This window comes from Euleptes europaea, chromosome 12, assembly GCF_029931775.1.
Source record: "Euleptes europaea isolate rEulEur1 chromosome 12, rEulEur1.hap1, whole genome shotgun sequence".
In the NCBI taxonomy this organism is placed as follows: domain Eukaryota; kingdom Metazoa; phylum Chordata; class Lepidosauria; order Squamata; family Sphaerodactylidae; genus Euleptes; species Euleptes europaea.
Window position 1 is genome coordinate 64,399,037 of NC_079323.1, and position 16,782 is coordinate 64,415,818.

The 16,782-nt window shown below is 43.0% G+C and overlaps 1 protein-coding gene across 1 annotated transcript in view; it reads right to left on the bottom strand.

Moving 5' to 3' along the window:
- Positions 1-13,725, bottom strand: part of TMPRSS3 (transmembrane serine protease 3) — a 36,222-nt gene extending 22,497 nt beyond the window's left edge. Inside the window, exons 1-5 of the mRNA XM_056858132.1 lie at positions 13,708-13,725; positions 8,693-8,837; positions 8,293-8,304; positions 4,668-4,775; positions 756-872 (exon numbers count right to left, since the gene is read on the bottom strand). Coding sequence (XP_056714110.1) covers positions 756-872; positions 4,668-4,775; positions 8,293-8,304; positions 8,693-8,837; positions 13,708-13,725 — 400 coding nt within the window. The remainder of the gene's footprint in view (positions 1-755; positions 873-4,667; positions 4,776-8,292; positions 8,305-8,692; positions 8,838-13,707) is intronic.
- Positions 13,726-16,782: the final 3,057 nt, after the last annotated feature.

Genomic DNA, 16,782 nt, shown 5'->3' on the forward strand with positions numbered 1-16,782 from the left:
TAGGATAAAAATGTTCAGATATTCTAAATAAATCAATGTGGGTGCTGTCCTGTATATTTGTTTCTTTTCCATGTAACTGAACTATGTTTATAGCTGCAGGTTTGGATTACATTTATAACTAGCCCTATGCCTGTGACTTTGGATAAACCCCATTGCAGCCTGAATCAATCCTATCTGAGCCTTGGATCTTAGCCATCCTCATGCTGCGACTAGGAAAATTCAGCATTTCTGAATAATCATTCCTTGGCCCATTCCAATCTGGCTTCAGACCTGGTTATAGGACAAAGAGGGCATTAGTTACACTGGTAGATGATGTGCATCTATAGATAAATCAAAGTAAATCTTTCCAGTTCTTTCTGTTAGACTTTTCAGGGATTTTTGTCACAGTCAGTCATTCCATGTTTTGAATAGTTGGGATCATCTAACACAGGGGTAACTGATGCTTTCATGGGGCACCCTTTATGGTATATGCTGTTCTTTTAAACCACCCAAAACAATTGGAAAGGAAGTTACAAATACTTAAATAAATAAAATAAAATCCCTGGACCTGGTAATTGCCCTCAATGTGCACTCAAGTTGGTAGGGAGTAATAGCTAATGTACATGCAAAAAATAATGCCATGCGCAATGAGCGAGCACTCTTTGTTTTTCAAATAGTCATAGACTTTGAATGCACTCTTTGAACTGAAAGGCAAAACTTTGTTTTGAGGGGCACTATTACCCCTCATAATCGATCCATAACCGTAACAAAGTTACCACATCGATACTCATCCTCTCCATCTTTACAGTTGAAGACACCGTCACACCTTGCTGACTGATCGATACATTTAAAGGACGATCTGCACCGAAATCCCCCAATGCAGTTGAAGTATACTGATAGAACGGAAGAAACCAGACCATGTTAATAGATCTAAGGTTTGGTTACCTTGAAGTACTTTAAAAATATTATAGATCACAAATGATGTTGGGTGAATTAATGAAAGCATAACTTAATATTAATAATGTCTGAAAAGTAATCTGTTAATTGTTACACAATGCTGCTAAATCATTAATTTGTAATACCATTCAAAACCAGTAGCATTGCAAAGTTTAGCCATCTCTTCCAACTTTGGTAACCCTAGCTTACATAAATGAGATTTCCCGTGTGTATGTGTAGACAGACAGACAATCTCTATATGTTATGCAACCATCATTGATCTCCAGGCCAATCATGAAAGCAGCAGCACAGACAAAGTATGGGTCTTCACATACTTGCCAAGTATGCAGAAGAAAGTGACTTTGTAAAACCAAAAGGTAAAGGAAAACAAAAAAACAGCCTGATGAGAACTGAATATAGAAGAGACAGAAAGTTGAGAGCAGCTGAGAAAAAAGGGAAAATGGGGCAGAGGTTTAGCCCCAGTTTATGAAATTCTGGAAGGGGAGATTTTGGAGGGTTGGGGGATTTCCAAATTCTTCCCCCCACCAGAATTCCTTGTGGGACCTTCAGCTCAATGTTGTATAGTAACTATGAGCAAACAGTTAGGACATTTCTATCAATCAATCAATCAATCATTCCTTTATTGGCATAGAAAAGCACAATACAAAAGGATATGAAAGGAATGGAGATATTAAATATTAAAAGGCGCCCTTTAAAAAATAATTGGTAGACAGTTACATCGAATAACATTGTTTGTTGATAATGCCATCTAATTAACTGTTTGGCGGACTTTTAAAACAAACTTTAAAAACTGTGCCACCGTCTCCAATATTTGAGGTGAACAGTTATTCAATAAATAGGTGACATTAAAAGAATCTGGGACATTCTATCAATCAATAGGGGGCTTAATAGTTCATTGCGAGATTCAGTATAGAAACTACAATAAAATAAACCATGAGCAACTGTTTCAATACAATTGTTGTCACAGGGGGCCAAGCCTGGCAGACAGAGGGATTTTCCGATATGTGCCATTAAGTAGCGCAGATGGCAAAACATTAAATCTAGCCAGAGAAATGACTCTACGTTGAGAGGGATCACACAGGTGAGATAAGTATGGGGGGGGTTGGTAAACCCCAAAAGGTAGCCCTATATTTAATAGGGAACATGGTTTCTTAGCAGCACTATTTTGATCTTGAAATCCTATATCTAAAAGTCTGCATTGTATCCTTTGGAAAGCTTCAGCCTCAGTACGCATGAGCAAGGAGTTAAAGTCAAGGCCAATAGATTTGATTTTGCTCTCAGTATATTGAAACCACTTAGAAGCATGTGACTCCATGAGCATGTGACGAATAAGGGAGGAAGAGTCTGCCTTAAAGGTTTTAGTGATGACGATGGAACTTGAGTTAATACAGTTTCTTTGGTTTTCAGGAGTTTGAGTCTGAGGCATTCTAATCTATTTGTGATTGTTAATTGATCAGTGGGTGGGAGGAAAGAAAAGGAGTTGATTAGGTCCTCTTCAAGAGAATTTTCAAGTTGAAGACCCTCAGAGTTAGATGCTGGATGCTCTACTGTTCCTGAGGAATAAATCCTGTTGTGGTATCTCCTTTGGTGTTTCCTGAGGAGAACGGTCTGCAGATATAGACTTTTTGAAATGTTGATATTTTGGTAACAAAGCAGATACGGCAGTGTTGGCAAAAACTCAAATAGGGAAAACTCCTTTAAGTTTCAATCTGGATTTCTGTTGTAATAGTAGTAAGGGTATTCTGGGACTGTTAAAAGTAAGTATAATTCTCTTTGCTTGATTTGAGTTATAGAGCGGCTCTGTCAAAATAAGATCTGTAGATTGATGTTCCTCTGGAAGTAGCGTTCTCAAGTGATTGATGGCCAAATGCTTGGAATTCCAAGGAGGAATCAGCCCTTTATACCGGCATATTGTCAAACAGACAGGTAATAGCAGAAGATCTCCTGCTATTACAACTGGTCTCCAGCCAATAGAGATCAGTTCACCTGGAGAAAATGGCTGCTTTGGCTATTGGACTCTGTGGCATTGAAATCCCTCCCCTCCCCTCCCCTCCCCCACCCTCCTCAAGCTCTGCCCCCAAAATCTCCCGCCATAGCAAAGAGGGACCTGGACACCCTACTGTCCCTTGATCCTCTGGCGGCTTCCTGTTAGGGTTCACTTTTCTCCTTGTAGCAGGGATAGAAGAGAAACAACAGGGCTGAGTTTGGAGCAATAAATCCGCCAGAGTTGGTTTGGGCTGCACCACACCAACCAGTCCTGAAACGGTCTGGGTGAGTTGGTCAAGTTATATACTGATCTGATTCCAAGAGGCAAAAATTAAATCCACTGTTTGGGCTGTCCGCTGAGAAAACGTTCTCAGGACATTTCCATCTGCTCCTTCAGCTTCTTGCACCGGGTTACCTGAATCCCCCTCAATCACCTTGTGTGAGGTCCTAGTGTCTGCCAAAGGAGTAAAATGGTTTGAGGTTGGGATAGCAGCTACTGTAGCATTATATGTGGCAAAACAGTCTCCTGTTTTCCTCTGCTTCTGAACAGGAGGTGAAGCTAAGTCCCCTGGCTGTAGCTGGCGTTTACCAGCCCCCATTTTCAGCATCCCAGAGATAAGACTACTTAGTCAGTTGGTCAGCAATAAGTGAGGAATTGAGTGGGTTTATGATTTTATAGTACTATACAAGTCACTAGTTTACCTTCAGCTGACTCATTGTGCCTTGGATAACTCTCAAGCGTTCCACTTTAAACTGCAGCCTGATCCTTAAAAGTCAGGCACAGTTCCCTTTAAGTGACGCTGCAAAATAAAACCAGGGGACTGCTTCCCAGCAACGTTTAAATGAAATATCCACAAGTGAGGGAGAGAACAGCAGCAGACAATAAATAAGTCAGCCACAAGGCAAGACCAAAAAAGGGGGGAAAATAGCTTGCAAAATATAGAGAGCAACACTTCTGTCTTGTAGCCATCCCTTTCCAGCTTCTCTCAGCACAGGGAAAGAAAAAACGCCACAGAATAAAATCAACGGACTGCTTCTCAGCACTGTCTAATGTTCAGACTCATCCAGCAATAAGGGAGGACAGCGACAAAGAGCAGCAGCAACCAAGCAAATAGGTAAAACAAGATAAAAGTAATTTGTGAAGTGCAGAGAACAGAGTTAGTGAGTTGTCGCCATCTTGAATCGAATCTTCTATCGAGGGCGGGGTTGTAGAGAGGAGGGACTTCAACGGGGTATAATGTCATAGAATACACCTTCCAAAGCAGCCATTTTTTCCAGGTGAACTGATCTCTGTCACCTGGAGATCAGTTGTAATAGTGGGAGATCTCCAGGTGCTACCTAGAGGTTGGCAATCCTACCTATGGGTGCCATACGTTTGTACATAATCATAGAATCATAGTTGAAAGGGACCACCAGGGTCATCTAGTCCAACCCCCTGCACAATGCAATAACCTCCATGTGTGGTAATGGCAGCCGAAAACCAGCGTGAGAAGTGGCTGACACACAGGAAGTAATAATGATTAGACCAGCCCTTGACCAAAGTGCTCCAGCAGTCTTCATACTGTGAATTATGCCAGTGATCTTAAATACCGACTCTGTCTTAAAGATCTCGCAATGAGAGTTTGCTTTATTTCAATATGAAACCTTTGGCAGCAGGATGATCCTGTTCTTAGCAGGAGACTCATGAAAAATGCAAACTTGTGACTGGTAATTTAGAACCTAATAAATTAGTTATTTGTACTCACAACCCAGGCCAATGGCAACTGCTATGATCACGGTGAGTAATACAGCAAGGATAACGGGAAGCAGCCTGAATGGGACTAAAGCATGGCACTGAGGTGTGGGGATCTCTCCTGGAAATCAAACAGAAAAGTGAGAAATGGCAGCCGTGCAACACAAGCTTCCTCACTAGAAACACTGGACAGTATTCATAGTGTTCATTCTTTAATTTTGCTATGCATGCCAGCTCTTTCCAGACAGTATGTCTTTCTCATTGCCCCCCCCCCCAGCCCCTTTGTAACCCTGTTTCAAAAGATAATCAGAGCCAGGAGCAGTTGCAATGATTATGGGGCCCTGGGCAAAAGTCCAGGATGGGGCCCAGAATCACTGATGCTACCTACCCCTTCCCACACCAGGGCCAACCACCGCTAGGACCACCTTGGAGGGAAGGCTGAAGAGGATGGGCAGCAACACCAGTGGGGGCAGAGAAGGATCAGGAAGAGGCAGGTTCGCCACACCTCCTTCATGAGGAGTCCCAGGGCTTCCATCACCTGAGAGGCACTCGGAAGGATCAGCTTGAGAGAGATCCACTGCAGAACCAGGGCTGCCATTTTATCCGGGGGAGGGAGGGATGGAGGAGGGCAAAAGAAACCGGGAGCTTACCTGGGGGTGACACACAGCACAGGGCAACTTGTCTACCCGGCTTCTTGTCAGGGCCAAGCAAGGGGGGCCTGCCCCCTCATCTTGTGCAACGTAGGGCAAGAGCTGCCCCACTGCCGGAATCCTGGCTGCTCAAAAGCCTCTGGTCACACAGGGTGGGGGCAAAAGAGCAGGTTGCTAACTCTGCCCTGGATCCGGCTGCCAGAGCCCTGGGTGGGGTGGGCACAAGTGGCCACATCACTATGACCTGGTGACCCAAGCCCTGGACACAGGGTGGGCATGAGAGGCAGTGCCAAAGGGAGCCTTCTTCTTTTCCTGCCTCTTTTGGGTGTGTGAAGATGTGGGTGGTCACAGACCCCCAGCAGCGTGGGGCCTGGGGGGAAGCTACCCAAGTTGCCCATCGGCTAAGATCACCCTGATCAGAACTACTGGGATGTACTTTGAAATGTTTTGGCAGAGTGGAAAATGCATCGCCCGATCCATTAAGCTTTGTCGAAACCCAGAAATCAACACTTGGCATGCCAAGACTTCCTATACAGTAGAGGGAAGATGAAAACATTGCCATCTTGCCGTATCAGAGACCTGACTGTGCTAAACTGGCTTTCAGGGCCATCAGAGTTTGAGGGGATTCTGATGGCCCCACCCAGTGGCCCACCCTGGAACATTCAGAGTATCTGCAGCAGGCTTCATGCAGCCTAGTGGACCTCCCCCCACCCCCACCCCCGCTCCCACCCCCGGCAGCCACCCAGGTCCACCTCTGGCATGGCTTCTAGAACATATCCTGGGTGTACTCAGAAATACTTCCACCCTAGATTTCACTGAGATAGCACTGTGTCCCATTCTTAATTTTCTAGCACAGTGTAGCACAGGGAAATGTACTTCAGTACATTTACCATCAGTGATATCAGATATACCTAATGTTGCCTGTGAAAATAATGAATATTGAATTTCTGGTCTGAATAATGAAGATCAGGCCATACAGAAATTTTGGACAGCCAATTCATAATCTGCCATTATTCTGAAATGGCTGAGAGCCATATCAAACTCCAGATTTCTGAGAGGAATCTTGATGATCAAAGTGGAAATGTTTTCTCACTATTGGATCCCCTCATTCTGTATTCCTATAATGTTTTGATGAAAGTCTTGCACAAAAACATCTAACTTAATCATCTTTAATCTCATTTATTATCATTTGGTATTATTTATTTGTTGCATTGTATTTAAAATAATAGTAGACCACCATTGCCTATTATGTGGCTTTGCAATATTCACAAGGCAAAACCAAACTGTACAAAGCTGCTTAGTCCTGTTCACACAATACAATGAATGCATGTACATCCTGCATGTGTGTGTGCACACCTGTTCTTATGAGCCAACACATGTCCATTTTACAAATGAAGACAGGGACTATTACTTCGATAAATGTGGTGTTTAAATCACACATTGAGTTGTACATGCATAGAATATTACATGATAATTACTTAATGAAACATGAGAATTACATATAAAGAAAAATCAAGTGTATCTTTTACATGGATTGTGCATTCACTGTAACTAATAACATCTTAAAATTGCATAGTTCCTTCTTAAATTCAGCAGTGCAGAAGTAGCAAAAAAGAAAAGAAAACACCTTCTCAGGATGCAATTACCAGGAAGATATTGGGGAGGGGGGCTTAGAGTAGACAGGCATTGCAAGAACAGCCCTCGCCCCCAGGGGGCATTTCAGAGCATTGGAGCAACCACTGAAAAAGCTCCAGACCAGACAGCCACAAACCAACACTCCTTATGGGAAGAATCAGTGAGGAGAGGCCGGAGCAATGAGCAAAGCTAATGCATTGATTCATGCTCATTTTGTTTCTCACTGAGTGAGAGTAGAAGGGGTTTTAATAATTATAGGCTGTGGTTTACCTGTGCTGTCTTTCTCCTGCTCCATAAACTGTGATTCTCATTTCTCATCTGTGATTTTCGCTTCAGGTAGCGGTACTGCTATGTTATTTATTTTACCACTTAACAAAAAAGAATCCCACAATGATTTTCAGCAAATACATATGCATGACAATGATGTTACTTCTCTACAGCTTCAAGATGACAAATCCCATGTCACTCTGCAACTCTGAGCAAACAGAAATGTCCAACAACATCCAGGATCAAGAAGTACTAAATAACAAAGAAAGAAATACAATGTACACTAACAATTTCAAACAGTGCCAGAATATTCTAACCAAAAAACTGCTTCGATCCAGGAAATCAGATTTGATGCCACTGCAGAGACTGAAGATGCTCTCTAATCCTCATTTTAGCACCATCAGATGTAGAAGGCCTGAACAACTCTTGGCTTATCAAAAGCAGCCTACTAGCTGAGTGTTGTGGCCTGTGTTACCAGGACCAGGATGTCTGCATTTTCGTGGCCTCTTTCTCTACCACCCACTCCATCTTGTTCCTTTGACCAGCCTGTGCCAGCCACTTATATAGGGTTCATAAAACACAATTCTAGGTCACTTGCAGACTAATAGGAGGCAAACTGACAGAAGAATAGGCAGAAGTGGGACCACCCAGCCTGGTTGCACTTTAGGCACAAAGGTAAAATGGTAGATCAACAAAAATGTTCAAGGCAGCAGGATAACATAAGAGATATGGTAACCAGTGCAAAGAGGCTGAAGAGAGAAACTGATCTATTCATGGCACTGAAGGCTCTTAAACTATTGCTCATAATGTTTCTGCTCCATTAAGGTGCCTTTTGGCACAGGGCCCTCTTCTAACAAAAGAGACATCAGTCTTTAATTAATAAAGTTCTATGTTTTATTTGTACTGTCTGCCTTCATTTGACTCCTAGAGCACAGAGGGCAAAACCTCCTAAACGCAACATTTGAATAAAAGGTATCTTTCTTACAAAAGGATGGTCGGATTTTTATCACTTGGTCTTACCTAGGGGGTTACCGCACTTGTATTCCCAGCGATGTATTAAGAGTTTGAAAATGTTATAAAAAATACTGTTTGCACTTTCTATGTATTCCCAGCGATGTATTAAGAGTTTGAAAACATTATAAAAAATACTGTTCGCACTTTGTTTGGCCCCTTTAGCTGTGAAGACGTCTTCCAACCATTTATAAGCCGTGGTATCCAAAAAGCCTTTTAAAGCGATGTTTTTTATAACCCCCCCAGCTTTCCTGATGTCTCCCTGTTCATGAAACTTCCCCAAGCCCAATACTTCAGAAGCAAAATATGAGAAATAATTTATTTCTGTGGGCAGAGGAGAAATACATTAGTGTACAATCCATTTGATTTTAAGGCATTGGATTCCTTCTCTATAATTTACAGGGGTTAAAAAAGGCTTGGAGAGACACAGAGGCCATTTTTTTCTATTTAATAGTATAAAGCAAAAAATCCTCACCGTTTTCATTTGCATGGGAATCTTCATTTGCTTCCTGTATGCAAAACAACTTTTTGTAGTAAACACAGAGGTCTACCTCTGGCAGTTGATCTTCTACAGCAGAGACAATTTCAACAGATCCAGGACTAGAATCGGTTTCTTGGACCTGACCCAACAGAGAATAAACACAAAAACACTGCAAGATCAGGGCAAAATAGCTGTCTCCTTGTTCAACAGAGATGCTTTTCAGAGCTGGCTTGTTATAGCTCAAAGTACTTGGCTTTCTGCCCCTCACTGCAACATGGGATTGGTCGTCCCCCCCACCACAGTGTTTTTAAATAAGGCACTATTCAAAAGATCTATTGCAACCATCTACCACCTCCTCTGAATTCCCAGGTTTATTTTTTTAAGTTAGCCTATAGTGCTTTTTGTTGTGGAGATATAAGGGAAGCATCTGGCAAATGTGAGAAGGTAGTAGTCTGAGCAATAGATGGCTAGAACATCATTGCTGATTTTAAAAAATTCAGAAAAGCACTCCAGTGGGAGGAAGGAATGGTAGTGCAGGGAATGAAGTGGGGAAAGTGTAGGAAAACTGCCATGTGGAAGCAGCCATAGACAGTTAAATCAGTCACAAATCATATAAATCATATAAAAACAATATTACCATTTGTTGTTCATTAACAGATGAGCATATGTTTGGATCAACAGTGTTTTGGTGCATGCACAGTTTTTTGTTGGGTGGGGGGGAATCAATTGTGAATCTATTTGGCCGGCATTCAGGTTGTTCAGTGCTGAACCAAACAGATCTGGTCATCCACTATTGTTTGAGCATCAGAGCTGCACCAGCTTGAAATACCTCACATTCTGTACTACCTCTTGTAAGTAGTGTGGGTCACTGGTAGTAGAAGGAATGCAACAGCCCAAAAATTTGAACCACAGGGACCAGTGGTTCTGCGCCATTTTCTGAACATGCCCTCAACTTGAATGGGAAAGCAGTATATCCTTTCAGACAATACATTACCAATGCATTACAAAATCCTCCCAATTTTCAGAATGTGAACCATGATCATTGATCACATTGGCCATTGTCCAGAAAATATGAATTTATAACTACTAGTGCTGAAGTATTATTCAAGGATGCTGTTAACCACAGTCATTAATTTGCCTTCCTTAGAGAGACACATAGATTACTCCAAAGAGTCCCCGCCCCACATTCTTTAACAAAAGAAAAGATGTTTAAATGAGCGATTCATGTAGCTTCCCCTCATCTGACACACTGAGCCTTACAAACTTGACCAAAAGAATCTTTCAGTTTGGCATTCACTATGAAAACTATAATGGAAATAAAGAGGAGTTGTTTGCAGAGGCAACATTTTATAGGTAGGTTCTGTAGTTCCTGTTGGAAGTGAAGGACTTTGCGCTGTCTCTTAACCTCAGACTTCAGAGGGGGACAAGACTAGTGAGTCAGAGAGATAGAGGGGACAAGACATTGGGGCATCCTTTCTCTACAGCTCTGAACTATCCCTTTGATGTGTAGATTGCTACTCTTAAGGAACCTTCCTTCCTTCCTGCTTCTTCTTCACCTCCTCACACACACAGGCGCCTCTTCTCCATCTTGCCACCATGAGGGAAGGACGCACGTCCTGGATCTCCCTCCATCCTAGTTAGTTAGAATAGATAGAGAACTATACTTTATCCTATCCAGGAATGGATTTCCTACAATAAATGAAGTATATTAGTTGAATAGACAAAAAGGCTCCTAGCCATTTTGTTCCTGGCACACACAGAGGTTTGGATGAGCTTCTCTGTGCACAATAGCCTTTGTGCACTCTGCTAACATTAACAAGGATTTGGGCATAACAAAGCCCTCATAATCCAACAGTTCCACCATAGGAAAACTTCGGAATGATTTCCAAGGGAAGACAGCCTTCACAGAAAATCCTGCATCAAACTGGAAAATCTAATTTTTCATTGTGAAATATTCATGAGCACCCTACCATCCTCCACTTCTTCCCCATAGAGCTTTTCCTGGAAAAAAAAACCCTCACCTCATTTGGATTTTCCAGTTCTTATCCTGATAGAACAATGTATTAGCCTCAGCCAGAACCCTGGAACATGTGAAGCAATAATATTAAGGCAGTGGCCATGATCCAATCCAGTTAGGTGCACTTCAGACCTTTGAAACAGAGATGCCGCAAACATTGTGGAGGATCGGATTGGCGGGTAAGCAGGCCATGTTAAACTATTGTGACTACCTGTGGACTGAGCCTCAAACCTGTTTGCCTCAGACCTAGCCTCAAGGAGCTGCTGAGCAGTGAGTAGCAGTGGCAGCATGGTGAAAGGAAAAAGGGGCTACAGAGGGGCCCTACCCTGTTTCTCAGGCCACTCCCCTCACTGGTATAGTGTGGTGCAAAATCTCCGTACTGTACCATGCTGTTCACAAGGAGTAGCCTGACAAATAGGATTGAGCCCTTAGAGAGTAGTCGAACACCCCATAGAGGGGTTAGCTCCCTTTTTGGTACTGGTGGGCTGGGAGTGAGCTGAGCCAGCTGATGTTCAAGCATACCTTGTTTGAAATCAATGGCCTATATCTTTGTCTAACTCAATGCTGGGTTGTTGCTAGTGTACACACCACACAGGCATATTCAGGGCACCAAATGTAGAGGAGTAGTGAGCTCACATGTGCAGACTCTGACTTGCCTAAGACTGAGTGCATTGGCCCTACCCCTTGCAATCTACACACATCCATCACAAATTAGACCTTGAGCTGTGTGCATACAAATTCTACCCCCGTAATCAATGCTATAGCATTCCTGACCACAGGGGCAGAATGTCTACATGTACAAGCTGTATGAACCTAGGCTCAATACCCACATTGTGGTGACTGCAGGCAGGTAGAAGTGAATGCAGCACATTGAGTCTCATTTCTTTTTAACTGTTTAGATATTATATTTTTGTATGTATGGTTATTTATGTATTATGGAATGTACTGGAGTTGTTTTGCTTATGACCAGTTGGCCCACAAGCATAAAGAATGGAATAAAAGGATAAAAGGAATCTCATTTCTCAAGGGCTCCTGGAACTGTTCTAAGTTGGGAGAATGCAAAGTGATCAGGACATAATGAATGCTGTTTACTTTTCAGTTGCACTTCTTAGGTGATCGATCAATACATCTAATTCTCAATGTGACCAACTCTGTGGATACCTAAATCCAAAGACTGTCGTCAAGAACAGACAAGACAGCCCTTTCCACAAACTTGAAAAAGGGCCCAGGTTTGGGAAAAATATGAAATCTAAAACAAACAAGCAAACGTTTGGGGGGAGTTAAAACCCCTGAAATAACTTTAAGAAATGAATGGCTTCTATGGTCATAGCTAGGCAACCACAACAGTATGTCCAGTTGAAGCCTTAGTTTCTATCAATAAAAAGTATGGGGAGGGACAGGGCCCTTTCCAGACCTGTTTTGGTCTTTGAGGGAGGACTGAAAAGCTGCCATTTCCTCCAAGAGAACCGATGTCTGAAGATCAGTTGTAATTCTGGAAGGACACAAGGGCCCCCACCTGCAGGTTGGCAACCCTATGGGAACCAGTCACTTTAATATTGTGTATAGTGATGACCTCTTGCCATGAAAACCCCAAAAGGGGTCGCCATAAGTCGGCTGTGACTTGAAGGCACTTTACATGCACACACACACATAGTGATGACAGCAGAAGAACTAGAAACTCTGTCCAGAATTTGTTCTCTCCAATCTCATCCTCAATTCTGTTTGCTTCTCCCCATACATAATTTTTCCTCAGCTTGGCTGCTCCCTCCACAGGACCGCTCCACTTCTAGGGTTGCCAGCTTTCAGGTACTAGCTGGAGATCTCCTTCTATTACAACTGATCTCCAGCCAATAAAGATCAGTTCACCTGGAGAAAATGGCTGCTTTGGCAATTGGACTCTATGGCATTGAAGTCCCTCTTCTCCCCAAAGCCCATCCTCCTCAGGCTCCACCCAAAAAACCTCCCACAGGTGGCGAAGAGGGACCTGGCACCCCTATCTACTTCCAAGGCTCTACAGATCACTTCTACGTTCTAGAGAATGTGCAACACCTCTTCTTCAGTCAGATGTGACTTCAGCAGCAGCCTTTTTTGTCTGATCACCCTAGGGGAGGTTCAGCACCTCCAAGCAAATCTTGGAAGGAGGTTTCTACCCTTCTCTTCCCCACTTACTTTAAGCCCCCTCTCTGCATCTTAACATGTATGGATAGGGTTGCCAGCTCCAGGTTGAGAAACACCTGGAGATTTTTGGGGCAGAGCCTGTGGAGTGCGGGGTTCGGGGAGGGGAGGGAATTTAATGCCATAGAGGCCAATTGCCAAAGCAGCCATTATCTCTAAGTGAACTGATCTCTATTGGCTGGAGATCAGTTGTAATAGCAGGAGATCTCCAGTTAGTACCTGGAGATTGGCAACCCTATGTATGCGCTTATGTTGTGTGTACAGGAATAATGCTTTTCAGCCTGCTCTCCTTCCCTACCAATGTACCTTGTCAACCAAAACAAATTTCCCAGTATCTAAAATTATAGGAAAATCAGATCAGGTGGTAGATTTCCAGGCACCTCTGTGCCCTGATAGTACTATTTTTAGAACCCATACACTGGGATTTTCCATTCTGAAACCAACATTTCAGTGTCTATTATTCTAGGAATATCCTCCTAGAACTTCTCCTGTGTACGAAGAAATCAATATCAAAAATAAATGTGCTCTGGCACAACTGGTCTTCAGATTAATGGATGTTCACAGAGATACCCAGAAATGACAGAAGGGGTAAAGCATACAACCGCCTGAATTGCAACACATGTCTCAGACCTTGCATTCCAGCCATACAAAGAAAGTCATTAGGTGAGGTCAAAGAGAAGTGTCAACCTCCAGTGGCACTGCCCAGGTTTCTCTAGAGAGAATTACCTCACCCTTGAATGAAACAGCTTTCCACGATACAGCATGCAATTGAGGAATAGAAGGGAAATGTTTAACACCCCCCAATGGTTCCACTTACCTCTTCCAGTGAAGCCATTTTTCAAAGTAAAACTGGTTTCTCTTTTCATGATAAGCATTAGCCAACTAAAAATTCTACAGTCTGCTTCTGAAATATTTTCATTGAGCCATCCAGAATTGCTAGCTGAATCATTGTAGCAGAAGGCATTATTACTGGCGTCGATGTAATTCAACCTGTCCATAGGTATCAGGTAGCCTAGAATGGCATCACTCCAAAGGACAGGAAGGTAAAAAGACAGCAGTTCCTTTAATTAACAGTAATCAGGGAAAGTAACATCGCATTTGCAAACATTTTCAAAAATCTCGGAGGAAACTATATGGTGGGCATGTTTACCATTTCTCCGTGTCCAAAACAGATGACACGGCTTCGATTAGACTGCTTCTCTTCATTTATTCAGAAGGGCCTGCCTGAGGTGTAACAAAAGGCAGCTTAAAAGATGATAATGTAACATTTCAGTAACAGAGGAGAAGCTTCCTTCTGGAAATACTGGAAACAGAGCAGCATGCAGATTTCATGTGCCGTAAACTTAGAAGAGATGTTTTCAGATATAAATCAGGATCTCGCGAGGGCGTTCCATAAATACAAAAAGCTTTATGTAAATGTTTTTCTGTGGCCGGAGCCCACAAATTACCTTGGAGGGTGTAGGAAATGCTCCGTCCAGCACCTGGGGATGCACATATGACATTCTGCCTACCAATTAAGATCTTCTTCTCAAACCATGCCCTCTGTGCTGTGCCCCACCTACAGAGGTGAGGTGGGCGGTGACCAGAGATCGGGCTATTTCAGTTGTGGCATCTGGCCTTGGGAATGTCCTTTCTGTTGAGGTTTGCCTGACACCTACTGTGCATTAGAGGCTAGGTCAAATGATTTATTTACTTTAAACATATCTCTGGAGATGAGACAGCATCAACATTCTCTAAATAAATAAAAATATCCCTTGTGAGATGAGCCTGTAGGGCCACTTTCATTTCTTTTTAATGACATGTGGTCTGATGATTCTTCTGTTTCTTTTATGCCATTTTCCTGCTCTTTTATGCCACTTATATGTTATATACTCTTTATATATATTTAAGTGCAGTTGATGCAAAGAACCTAACTGGAAAATACAGACATTTTAATGGGAAGATTTGACACAGGAAAAAGAACTCATGGATTCATTTCTCACAAGAGAGAAACAAAGTCAAAATGGAAACCTCATCCCTAGAATTCCCGTATCACAGGCACACTCTCCAATAGATTACCAATGTTGTCACCTCTGACAGCGCAGGTAACCTGCTTGAGAAGGAGCAGGACTGATGCTGGCTGCTCTGGTGCCGTGCTCTGCCTGGCTTCCAAAGAAGGAGCCAAGATTAATGTTGGACCCTTAAATGGCTTTCCTCTGCCCTGTCCTCAACACCACGTGTGAAGGCATGCCCTGTCAGGCTATCTGGTTCCCCCCTTCTGCTGGCCACAGCAAACTCCACTCATTCCTCCTCTCCTTTGGTGAGAAAGAAGGCTTTGGAATGGCATTGTCCCTTCCCCACAACCCCAACATGTGAACTCGGCAGTCAGAGCTGACAACACTAAGCTTCTGTTCAGCACACCGGGAAGGGACCTTTACAAGTCAACAAGCATGTGGTCTTTGCTGTGCTTGAACATCTCTGGATCTCAGCCATAATCATTGTTTTGAAGGCCCTTACCAGTTTGGCTATGGGAACAACTGACAGCCATTTGGGAGGCACTCTAAGGCTTGCTGGCATAATAATAATTTATTAATACGGTCACTGACCAGCAAAAACAACAACAGCCACAACAGATAATAAAAAAACCACCACAACAACTACTACTGCTACTACAAATAATGTAAGCCTAAAATTACAGATTACATGTATGAATAAAATTTATCTAAACATCGTATAACTTGGTGTGACCCTCTTAATATTTTGAGTAATAAAGTATTTCTGTTACTCTTATCCTGTCAGGGTACGACATATTTTAATAGCTGCAGCACAGAATTTAGCAGTCAAGAGTGTAAACTGTTGTTTTGCATCTATTGAGCTTCTTAGCCAGAAACACATCAGGTTGGCCAGGGAAAATGTTAAACAAAAGGGAAAGAAACCTTGTGTGGACTTCTTGGTAGAATGAGCAGCGGATCAAGACATGTTCGGAAGTTTCTACATCCCCTGGCCCACAAGGGCAAAGCCTTTCTGCTATAGGGACCTTCTTGTATCTTCCCTCCAATACCGCCGATGATAAGACCTGGCACCTAGCGAGGGTGAAAGCTTTCCTATGATTGATAAGTTCTAATTGGGAAAGATATGCTGTGCAGGAGACTATGTACCTAGATTTTTCAGGTGATAGGAAAAGCGGTGCTCTCCCAAGATCTGACATTCTCTGTCATTCACTCTTTGCTTCAGAAGGCATATTTCCTGATCTTTACCCTGCGCCAACAAGGAAAGTGGAGAGAAGCCCAGCCTTTCTATTTTGTTGTAAACCACCTTAAGCCATAAGGACTGGAAGTTGTCCTGCAAGATCAAAGGCGACAGGCCTTGAAGGTTAAGATTTAATTTGAGCCACAGGGTAATGGAAGCAAGACAGACCTTTGCCTCCACCTTCACCGTTCCTGTCTCCAGTCATAAGTTGTGTTGGATACGCAACGGGGTAAGTGGAGGGCGCTATGGCTTGCTGAAGTAGTCCTGCATCGCTGGTGCCACTACAGTATTTCATTGACAAAAGTGTGCAGTAAGGAGGGCCAGAATTTCCGCCGCATCTCCACTTCTGCTGCTGAACTGCAAGTGAGAAAACAGGACTGGGCAGGTTGTTTTTCCCCTGGATGGCTGTGTGGATGGGTGGCGAGAGAGGGAGGAAAGGAGGACGGGACTCACCCACCAGTGTCTTGTCATCCAAGTCCAACCAATCAACATTCAGTTCTGTTTCCTGCTGATTAATATTCAGCCCTTCCTTGAGACTGGTAGCAGGTGGTCTTTCAAAACTGATGTCTGCATTAAACATAATGAGTAGGGTTGCCAACTGCCAGGTAGTAGCAGGAGATCTCCTGCTAATTCAACTGATCTCCAGTCGATAGAAATCAGATCA